The sequence below is a fragment of the Formica exsecta genome, unplaced genomic scaffold (genome assembly GCF_003651465.1).
Source record: "Formica exsecta isolate Colony F162 unplaced genomic scaffold, ASM365146v1 scaffold613, whole genome shotgun sequence".
In the NCBI taxonomy this organism is placed as follows: domain Eukaryota; kingdom Metazoa; phylum Arthropoda; class Insecta; order Hymenoptera; family Formicidae; genus Formica; species Formica exsecta.
The window spans coordinates 171,206-182,806 of record NW_021853374.1 but is presented as its reverse complement, the minus strand read 5'-3'; the positions used below and the strand labels follow the sequence as shown (position 1 = coordinate 182,806).

At 35.7% G+C, this 11,601-nt stretch overlaps 2 protein-coding genes, 1 long non-coding RNA gene and 1 other non-coding gene across 4 annotated transcripts in view; 2 read left to right on the top strand and 2 right to left on the bottom strand.

Annotated features, from left to right (window-relative positions):
• Positions 1-2,243, bottom strand: part of LOC115242582 (putative inorganic phosphate cotransporter) — a 23,318-nt gene extending 21,075 nt beyond the window's left edge. Inside the window, exon 1 of the mRNA XM_029818978.1 lies at positions 1,606-2,243. Coding sequence (XP_029674838.1) covers positions 1,606-1,680 — 75 coding nt within the window. The 5' untranslated portion in view covers positions 1,681-2,243. The remainder of the gene's footprint in view (positions 1-1,605) is intronic.
• Positions 2,244-2,297: 54 nt separating this feature from the next.
• On the bottom strand, positions 2,298-9,369 carry LOC115242581 (structural maintenance of chromosomes protein 4-like). The gene is made up of 9 exons (XM_029818975.1): positions 9,014-9,369; positions 8,503-8,870; positions 8,242-8,433; positions 7,965-8,144; positions 7,546-7,838; positions 7,163-7,442; positions 6,434-7,030; positions 3,709-6,143; positions 2,298-3,029 (listed from the first exon to the last, which is right to left on the bottom strand). Exons 2-9 carry the CDS (start codon positions 8,746-8,748, stop codon positions 2,897-2,899), a joined length of 4,356 nt encoding a protein of 1,451 aa, XP_029674835.1. The 5' UTR covers positions 8,749-8,870; positions 9,014-9,369; the 3' UTR covers positions 2,298-2,896.
• A 471-nt stretch (positions 9,370-9,840) lies between these two features.
• On the top strand, positions 9,841-9,912 carry Trnaw-cca. Its single transcript has one exon. It is a non-coding gene; the product is annotated as a tRNA-Trp (tRNA).
• A 229-nt stretch (positions 9,913-10,141) lies between these two features.
• LOC115242589 overlaps positions 10,142-11,601 on the top strand; it is a 5,311-nt gene continuing 3,851 nt past the window's right edge. Inside the window, exons 1-2 of the long non-coding RNA XR_003885077.1 lie at positions 10,142-10,671; positions 11,423-11,536. This is a non-coding gene — a long non-coding RNA (uncharacterized LOC115242589). The remainder of the gene's footprint in view (positions 10,672-11,422; positions 11,537-11,601) is intronic.

Sequence of the window (11,601 nt, the reverse complement as noted above, 5' to 3'; positions counted from 1 at the left end):
TAAATTATTAAAATTTTATTAAAAATAATTATTTAAATTAAATGCGAAATAATACACATTGTGATCGCGCACTTCTGGATCATCAATCGCAAGAAGCAGCTTCGATTCGATTGTTCTTTATTGCAGTCGAACGAAGTGAAGTTATAATTTACGTGCGCGATAATCCCAGATAAAACGACCAACGATCAAGAAGAATTATCAAATAACTTGGAAAATATTTTCAACATCATTCAGATAGTTACATCATTCAGATGATTACAAAATTAAAGATCAGATTAATAACGATACAAGATTAATTATGGGAAATTTCGAAAATGGTATTTTGACAAAAAAATGTCTCGCCTAACTTTTCTTTATTTTATCAAATATCATTTCCCGCCAATTAAAAAAAAAATAATATACATTATTTGTATATTTTACCCATTATTCTTACTTTTGAGATTATTATTAATAAGGCATTATTGTGCTATTATTATTATTATTATTATTATCACTATTTTGTTTTCTTCCCTATCATTGTCTTTGATAGCGATGCATTGTTCATTATGAAAACACTACATGATAAATAACAAATTAATTTCAACTGCTTTTGTCCAAATGTATTTTTATAAAAATACGGTTTTTTTACGCTTTTAAAAATCAAGCATATGTCACCATCATGTTATCTCCAAGGTAGTCGCCGTTGTATTATATATTCCGCGTCGTAGGCAAAACACAAACACGTAACAGTTATTCCAGACAAAATTACAATATGAAAAAAAATAAATTTGCAAATCTTCCGTTCCGATAATACGTATTGAAAATTCGCTTCACATACGAATGTATTTTTAAATATTTTATTGTAAACAGCTCGATACGCGATAAATCAATCTCCGGTTAAATCCTCCTTTTTCTTCCTTAATACACTTTTGTAAGATGTTATACAGAAAGAGATAATTTCCGTGAATTCTCTTACTTCGACTTTTCACCATCACTAACTTGATACCAGCAATTATAGTCGTCCATAGATCTATGGAGCACTAATCGCGATCTCCACCGATTGATTCAATAACAAATTTAACAATGCACTTTCCATCCCGAACACTGTATATATTGTTGTGCTAAATCACAATTTGCAAATTTGTTTCACGTAAAAAAAAAAAAACTGGAACATTTCAAAAATCCCCGAATTAATATCGATGATACAAAGTTAAAAATATATTCCTTAAAAATATATTATTCTTAATGATTGAGAAATTTTGATTGAAATCTCCATATCCAATAAAAATCCACTCGAAAAATTGCGGGTGGTCCAAATCCGTAACTTACAATTTAATTTCGAATTCGTATCTAATAATAAATCACGGATCTGCATCACTCTTGTTCAAACAATCCTTCGTTGAAATTTCCTTTGTTTGAAATTTATATTTTAATAGAAGAGGACACATTTCTTTTCCGCGTTATGAATTTATTGTACAAAAACAGAAGTTTTTTCATGTATGCCATAAAGAAAACTTTCTTTTATAGTTATAAACACATGTATATTCTTTTCCACTTTTAAAATCCGATTAAATCCCTCTTTAAATATCAAATTTGACGTTATTCGCACACTGACAGTTCTCTTACAGTTCTGTTGTAGAGTCGGAGACATCGCGACGGACATTTTCGGCGACGTTTTTTCGGTAGCGTCAGCATCATCATCCTTTTTGATAGCCGTCATTTCGCGAGTCGCGTCTTCTCTTCTCGTATTCCATTGAAATCTATATCTCACATGTTGTAACGATACTTATATTGCGCTTCCCTTCCTCTTCCGTCTCGCTTCTTCTCCCTCTCCTCATCGTCATCATCATCGTCATCGTCATCATCATCGTCATCGTCATCGTCATCATCGTCGTCGTCGTCGTCGTCACCCGGTAGGGCAGGTGATTTACCCGATTTTTCCTTTTATTAGCGCACAAATCGAGATATTTCGCTATCTAAAGTCGCGGATTAAATCTCTCTTGGGAGAAACTACGAAAAATACAGAACAAATCTAAAGGATCGAGGCCATTTCGTGGCGAGCGGCGACACAAATGCGACCAGCCTTGAAGACTTCCGGCTTTTTTCACACGTTTCATTCGTTCGACGTTCGATAGTGTTCTCATTTATGATAGCGTTATCACAGTCACTTACGGATAAACGTGCGAATGTCAGAGATGAGAAAACTCTCGCCGGAAAATTCTCACGCACGTGTTTCATCTCGAGCATCTGTTTATATAATCCTTAATAATTACAATTAATTACTATTATAAAATAAATTAATAATTACGAATGAGAAATTTATATATAAGTATATATCAATCAATTACAATCTACATTTAATTACAGTAACTGGTCATGTATAAAAATATAAAAATATTTTTGCACTTTGCGTTCACTTATGAGTCTGTTCTCTTTAACTGAAGTATATATTGTATTTTCCAAAATGAAATTTATATTTATACTGGAAAATTACAAAAAAAGAAAAGAGACAGACTCTATGTCTTATAATTACACATATATAACTTTCAGTATCTTACACTTTTACAGACATCTTAAATTACAAAAGAACTGACAATTTACATATGTGTGTTTGTGTGTGCATGACGTTATTATAACAAAACTAGATATATATAAGTTTCGTTATATATTGTTCATAACTAAAACTATACTATCAAATCTTACAATTATTTTATTTAATAACGCTTATTTTAATCTTATCGTTAATTCATCAAATTTTACGTCTTTTGAAAATATAAATTTAATATTATTATTAAAAAATGTCGTTATACAACATATTTAGAAGAATTGAAATTAACTCCGACATTAAGGGTTATTCATTTGCACGCAGTAATCTTTAAGGACCTTGCAGACTTTCGAAGTTCGCGGAATCATTCAATCACTTCATCAATTTCCGCTTCTTGTTAATCGGTTCCTTGTTAATGCTCTCGTTTATACTCTTCCTTGCAAGCCTATCGGAACGCCGAGATGGTACTTTCTGTGATGTCGGACATATCGCCAAATCTGGAAGACTGTAATACGAACTATAAATATCCAATAAATTTCAATTGTAAAATACAGAGATAAATAATTTAACCGTCTTAAGTCTTTCTGCTATGTGGAATTTTAGTGTCTCATACAATTGCTAAAATAAGCATTTATACTTTCGGACTTTAGGATCCCATCCTTGTTTTTAACTACTCTTAATATTATATAATGTAGAATGTGTTTTATTTTATTTTATTTAATATCTTTTAACCCCTTTTTTATCATGCAGTATTATTTTGATTATATAATCTGTATCTTGAAAAAAATTCACCTCTATTAAATATAGTTTTTAGATAATATTACATATTAAACAAAATGGAAAAAACAAGAGAGAGAAATTGTTTATAATGACAAATATTCGATATAATTCATATATAATCTCGTTTTAAAAAATATATTTTTTATTCGCTATATATATAACTCAATTAATTTATTATAATAATAGAAGATATAACGATCGCGTCACTGATTACTAATTTGCCAATGTACAAAAAAAGACTACTAAAAAGGCAATTTTTGACATATTTATGTTATTTATGATCAAATATATATCGTACAAGCAATGCAAGAAAAATTAATTATATAATTTTTCGTCTTTCAGAATGCAATATGGCTACAATGCAATTGTCATAAATTTTAAGAAACGTTGATCTCGATATCTACCTCAATCGATCGACTTCCGGCTGTTCCCTTTGTGGTGTTTTCTTTGCATTATTGTTCTTCGCGGCCGGTGTTTTCTTTGCTTTATTGTTCTTCGCAGCCGGCGTCTCTTCCATATTTAGCGAAATTTCTTTCGCTTTATTGTTCTTTGCGTGTGGCGTCTCTTCCACATTTAACGAAATTTCTTTCGCTTTATTGTTCTTCGCGTGTGGCGTCTTTTCTCCGTTTAGCACCACTTCTTTCGTGTTATCATCCTTTGCGGACAATACCTTCTCCTCGTTCGACTGTATTTCTCGTGCATTATTTTGATTACTCGCGGGCGCAGTGTTCTCCTTACGCGCGCCAGCCTGGCTGCATTGCGTCAAGAGTGCCTGCGTTCTCTGCGTAGCCTGTGACGCGTAGGTCTTGGAAGTGAGCTGCGTGGGCGGCGCGATGCCGTTGTTCTCATAGTAACGGCCCAGATTGAGAGTCACGCTCTTGGAACAGTTACGCGTCTTATAGATACCCACCAGATAGTCGGCCAATTCAAACATATTCGAGCGTAGTGAGATAACGATGAACTGTGCGTTCTTCGTGCGCTCCTTGATGTAGTTACCAACGATTGAAACATTTTTGAAATCGAGCGCCGCGTCAATCTCATCCATAAAGTAGACCGGCGTGGGCTTGTAGTGATGGAGGGCGAAAACCAGCGCCAATGAACTCAGGGTTTTTTCGCCACCGCTGAGATTGCTTATGCTCTTCCACGATTTTTTCGGCGGACGCACGCTGAATGCGATACCCTCGCTAAACGGGTCCAACGAGTCTACTAATTCCAACTCCGCATCGCCGCCCAACGTGATCATCTGATACATCTCCTTTAACTTCGTGGTGATCAGGCTAAAACCATCCTGAAACTCCTGAATTCTACGTCGCCGAGCGGTTTCATACATGTCGCGCATCTTGTTGCGCGTCAACGTCATTTCCTCCAACTCGGCGACGCGACGTATGTACAACGCGTCCTTTTCCTGATAATCCGCAATGATCTTCATATTAGGTATCTGTTCGGGTAGCTTCTTCCTAGCCTTCTGTAGATTTTGTGCCACTATCTTTACGTCCAATTCGTCGATTTCTTCCTCCGTCAAGTCTTTAAGCGGCTCCAATGTCTCGCGAGGAACCGATCGTAACTCTAGTTCCGCTATCTTCCGATTGTATTCGGGGATTACGTGTTGAAGTTCCTTCAGCAACTTTCTGCTTTCGTGTAGTTTCTGATCCAAGTCGATCTTCACCGCTTTCATCTTATCCTCGCGCGCCTGCAGCTCGTTCAACTCGTCTCTTAAGGATGACATAGCGTCATCCCGCTCCGTCAATGCCTCATTCAACTCCTTCAACTCATCCAGAATTATCTTGGCACGTTCTTCGAACTCCAATTTCTCCTTTTGAATATTTCTTAACCTCTCCTCGCAAGTGTGTATGTCACTCTCCAATGTTTCAATGTATTTTTCCGTCTTCTTGACGTTCCTCTCAGCAGTTTTGATGGCTACCTGCAGACGGCATACCTCGGCCTTGGCCTTGTCTATCGATTTAGTCAGCTGTGCGATTTTCTTCTGTTGATCTCGTACCCGATTGCCAGAAATATCATCTATTTTGCTATTGATATGCTCTACCTTTCTTTCTACCGAAGCGGAACTCTCCTCGACTTCATCTAGGTGCAACTTTGCCGCATCTAGCACCTGCTGCAGTTGCGCAACCTTCTTTGGATCCGATATCGAGTGGGCGGCCTTCTTTTCCTGCTCTTTAAGCTGTGCTTGCAACGACGGTTCCTGTTCTCTCAACGTCTGTACCTCAATGCCAAATTTTTTCCTGTCCATTTTCATGTCTTGCAAAGCAGTCGTCAACACATGGATCTGCTGCTCCAATGGCTGCTGCTTTGTCCTCAAGTTATTGCACTCTTCAAACACGGTATCTAGCTGTGACTGCAGCGTCTCGATATCGGCGCTCGACGGCTCGCTCCTCACCACCTTCTGGCCCATCCGACCTCGCAGTACTGTGCGTCCGCCGCCACTCATCGTACCAGACAATTCGATCAGTTCGCCCTTCAACGTCACCACGCGATAACGCGTCCTGCCATAGGCAATGCGTGTCGCTTGATCCAAGTCCTGTGCCACTAAAGTGTCATGTAAAGCGTAGTAGAATGCCGGCAGCACTCGTTCATCCTCTACCTTTATTAAATCGAACAGTCGATGCACATTTTCCGGTGTTTGAATCTTGCTATGACACTTGGACAGGAATCGCTGTTGTTTCTCTAATGGTATAAACGTTGCGCGCCCTATGTTATGTTGCCGCAAAAATGTAATGCATGCCTGCGCCGTGGTCACCGTGTCCACGATGATGTTGTCCAGCGGACCGCATGCTGTCGATATAGCAACGTCATATTTCGCGTCAATAGCACCCAAGTCGCCCTATAGAAAAAAAATTGTATGAAAACATTCTTTTAAATGCAAATAAAAAATATGTAGTAAAGGGATAATACTATAATTAATCTTGTATAGTATAAACATTTTATACATCCAATTATGATAAAATACAATGAATTATAATACATATATCTACATTATGTAATCTCAGATTTTGAGATAATTAAATGAGATTTCAACTACATTTAGCGGACTAAAAGGCCATTTTATCTCGATAATCAATACAATTACGCTTCATTATGTCATGGTTTGAAAGGTTTCTGATATATACTTACCAGTCTTCCGAATATTCCAGGCATCCGTCCCTCTCGCTTCTCTCTCATTAATGCATCTAAGATACGATTCCGCGATTTGCTGGCTTGCATGGCAGAGCGCTGTTCTTCGAAAGCCATTTGCATCTTCTTTAGCTGAGCGACTTTCTCAACTTCGCGTCTTTTCGCCTCATTCAATTCATCCTGTGCCTGTTTTAAGCTGTTTTCGGTTGCCGGAATTTTTCGCTCGAATAACTCTAGCTGCTTCTGCCGTTCCTTAAGAGTGCTCGCTGTTCTCTCCACGGATTCTCGGAGATTTTCCAGCTTTTCTTTCTCAACTTTCTCCACCGACGTATAAAGCTCCAGCTTGGACTGCGCAATATCGTATGCCGCTTTCGCCTGATCCACGTTTTTCCTAAGAGATATCAGCTCCTTTTCCAAATCGGACCGCTCATTCAGCAACGGCTCCGTCTGTGTTCGCAGACCTGCCATCAAAGTCGTTAACGCGGTCTCTTCTTTTTCTTTATTGGTTACATATGTCTCGATCAACTTCTCGTATTCGTCGATGTCTTTTGTATTCTTCTCCGGGACATTTAGTAGTTCTTCCATCTTGTTCTTTTCCTATCATCGCCAATTGCCAAATGTATTTGATATAAACAATATATATATGTAACCTTATAACATATTTGTAATTTACAAATAAATTCAATATAATTTTTCGTTTCGATAGAGACAGATAGTATGAAAAATTACCGTCTTCATGGATGCTATGTTGTTTTTTCGCCGCTTATTCGTTTCAACCAATTCGGCGTGTAACGACTCATCCTGCTTGCGTAGTTTGTCGAACTTTGCCGTAGCCTCATCCTTCTGTCGCTGTAAGGCATCCCATTTCTTGCTCTTCTCCTTAATAATCTTGATCTTTTCCTCCTTTTGTTGACGAACATTTGTCATCTCGTTCATCAATGTGGTCTGTTCCTTGTCTAGAGTATCGTTCTTCACTACATGCTCGGCAAGTTCCTTCACCGCTTCGGATCTGAGAAAAAATACTCATAATTTTCAACATTTAAGCTGCCATAATATTCCAAAGATTTCTGATAGTGAAATAATATAAAATTCTATTCTCATACTTATCTTACCTCTTACAGTGGTAAAGTTGATGCTGTAATCTGATTATTGTGTTCTCTGTCTTCAGGTATCGCACTGCTTCTTCCATAGGCTCCTCCAGATTCTCCTTTTCCTTCTGCACAACTCTGAGACGATGTAACTTTTCTAGTCTACACTCTGTTAACAGTTCAACCTTGTCTGCTAATTTTGCCAGAGGTTCCTTATAGCGAGATGTACCAATAATGTCCTCCAGAAATTCCAGCATTCCGGTATCGTTTTCATTTTGTCCCTTAGGTTTCATCATTGCAATCTGTTCTACTTCACCCTATAGAAAACATTTTGCACGTTTTTTACTAATATAAAATATAACCTGATTAATATTATAGTTATTATAAGTACATAATATTAATAGAATTTAATGAGCAAAAAGAAAGCATATATATGATTTTACTTGTAATATTAAAAACCGATTATGATCCAAGTCGACTCCATGAGATCGGAGAACCTTAGCGATTTCCTTAAATTGCATTTTCTTCTTATCAAGCTCATAATATGATGAATTGTCTTTAAACGCAGTCCTAGATATAACAAACTCACTGTTTGGGATGACTTCGTAGTCTCCTTCGAGCTCCTTGAGAATAATTTAAATAAAAATGATTTTATGCTTAATCATAGCATTACTATATATACTTTTATACTTTATATTTCAAAACAAAATTATATCTCACTTTATCGATGACTCTCTGAAAGTGTACAGAGACAGTGCAACTATTCAAATTCGAATACTCGCTGGAATTATGTATTAAGACAGAAATCTTCTTCGATCTGATCTTGCTGGCACGATAGCCAAATACAAACAACATAGAATCTATTACATTGCTCTTGCCGCTACCATTGGGACCAACTATTGCTGAGAAGCTCTATAGAAGAAAATTAGAAATAACACCACATTTAACAGCCAGATATACATATGTTATATTGAAATTTACCTTGTGAAAAGGACCAATGACAGTTGTGCCAGCATAGCTTTTGAAATTCACATTGACGATCTTAGTAATCATAAGTCTTGGACCAGTTGTATCGACCTCGCAGAAGGTTCTCAGTGGCGGTGGAATGTATATCTCATCGTCAATTCTCATACCACCCTCCTCATCAGTGTCATATCCCATGTTCTCTTCATCAACCTCCATGCCATTGTCGGAGGCTTTCATTCTCTCTTGAGAATCACTGATCATTCTGAAATAAGTTTAGCCGACAATTCTCACTTTGGAATTCCAGGTTAGCTTGCCAATAATATCGTCGACGAGGAGGATCATATCATCGGTGTCGTTTGTGTTGTTTAGTCGACTTGACTGATCTAAATAGATATAACAAGCACGTTGAGTATTCACATACGCGCATAGTTTTCGCGTTAAACACCACAAAAACAGTGATATAAGGTTATGTATAATGAACATAAATATTATTACGCTTTATTGTATCAGTATAAATTTTATATACCTAATATGTCCCTGCAATAATTCCGACTGAAAAGAGTATCTGTCGTTGAATGAACGATAAAAATTAATCACACTGTCTTTCAATATTTTTCAATCCCCGCCATTTACGTCGGACTGAAGAAGCGTGGAAGCGTCCCGAATTCAAAATCCCGTTCGAATAACGAATTTCACTCGATTTAATAATCCATAATAATCACAAATTGCGCGATAATTTTAAATCGCTCGAAAATTCGATCATTTCATACGAATTTTTATCGTTATATAAGTGTCACTTTTTGGAAAACCCAGTTTTTCCGCGAAGATATAAAATAATTCACCAAACATCGAGCTTAGAAGACGTTGAATGCAAATTGAACGTACAAAATGGCGGTAAAATAAATAGATGGTGGATTGTGGATATTGTAGCTATGAAAAATTTGTACCGAGACAATCTCTTTGTTGTGTGTGAGATCTTTTAGAAGAACTTTCCCATTTGACTTTTGGAGAAATTTCGACGATTATTATTTTGTGTATTCTCGTATTTCACTTTATTAGAAATGAAGCTTGCTTAACCTGAATTGCACTAAGACTAGTAAGCGCAATTGGAGTGTCACGATCATATGACTCCGTGGCGCAACGGTAGCGCGTCTGGAAAAGAATATTATGGACAAGAGGTTGATTGGTGGTCATTGGGAGTTTTAGCCTGTTTTCTACTTACAAATGAGGTATGAGTTAGATTTTTAAGTATAAGTCATATATTCTACTATATGTCCGCAACTCGACATTTTCATTTGTCTAAACTGGTATGCGACTAGAGTATCATCGTATTAGAAGCGCACAACATCATAAGACTCCGTGGCGCAACGGTAGCGCGTCTGACTCCAGATCAGAAGGTTGCGTGTTCAAATCACGTCGGGGTCAATTTCTTTTTTTTTTAATTTTATTCAGGGTTGCAATTTTTTATTGCCATTTTTGTATACATATGTAATATAAACTTAATTTTTCAATATCAGATATAATTATGAATTTATTTTTTGAGATTGCACTTTTTCGTGCATTCTTCTTGCATCTAAAATAAATAAATGTATACACGAAAGAAGAAAGATTAGTGCGTTAGTGCATTCATTCACAATTAATTAAATGCATTCATTCACAAGGCTGAGTACGAAGAGCACGTATATGCGCTAAAAGCATTGTCTATATCTTTACTTATTGAAAATTAAATAAGAATAGAATACGTTCATATTAGCGCTAAAAGCATGCTCCCCGAATCCCGAACCTAGCCTTGGCCCTTATCGACACATGGTCTAGGTCTAGCGGGTAACCAATAGTGAGGCACTCACGCACTGCTTTCCGTCTGTCTGCTGTTCGCGTAATGATACAGTAACAATAATATTTTTGTATTATCTAGAATTACATATGAGAGATATGATAAAATGTGTTTTTATACGTTACGTTTACTCTCGTAAAACTTTTTAATTTGCTTCATATAAAAAAAGTGTAATATATTGTATATTTCTCACGTTTTTTTTTATATATAACCTCCAAAGTGTATAAGATAACGAATTAGTATAATCTAAGTTTTGCAAATCAATTTATTGAAATATGCCAAAAGGACGGTCACTAAAACAAAGGAGTGTATACAGAAAAGCAGCTCAAAAAGCAAATTTGTCTATTGTTGTAAGTAATTGTTTTGAATAAAATTCTGTTATTAATTGAATTAATATAGCAAATAATTCGATTTTAAATTCTGTGTAGCATCAACTTCTACTAGTAATTGTAATGATATATACATATGGTGTAAAATATTCATTTATCAGTGAGAATGAGTTTTCAAATATATATCACTGATACTGACACAGAAATATTTAATGAAGCAATTTTAAATAATTCTGTTTCAAATAATTATCTATTTACTTTTAAATATATGATTTTAAATATATGATATATATATGATTAAAAGTAAATAGATAATTATTTGAAATATGTGTAATCATGTAAATGAAATATGTATTTAGGCTAAGTTCCAAAACGGTGTAAAATTTCCTTTTCGAGGAAAATTTTACTCGATGGCCAGTCTGGAACCAATCAGAGACGCTCAAAAAAGTTTTGGAACAGCCATCGGAGTAAAATTTTCCTCGAAGTGTACGTTTTGGAACATAGCCTTAATATGCTAACAAATCATTTTATATGGACAGATGTAAATACGCATAGATATAATACTAGTTCTAGCACAACTACAAATAAAAAGACTGATAATGCATAAATTTGCACATGCTGTCCTATACATAAAAATAGTGGCACAATGGTTACAATGCGTGTGTTAAATTTTAATAATTCGGCTTTAATGCTTTAAGTTTAATGAATTGTTTTTATATTGTAAGCAGTTTTAATTGTATTTATTAAAAATTTTCTTTTGATCTTTTTTCAGATGAAAAGTTCCAGAGCCTGTTTAAAAAATTATTATTTGAAAAGTAAGGAAAGAATGTTGCAAAGAACTAAAATGGAATAATATTTTCAAGAACGAAATCGTTTTCAATCCACTGTATGTTCCCTATATTTTTGATACAAGTTTCAATTGCCAACTCTAATTACTCATTATTATTAATT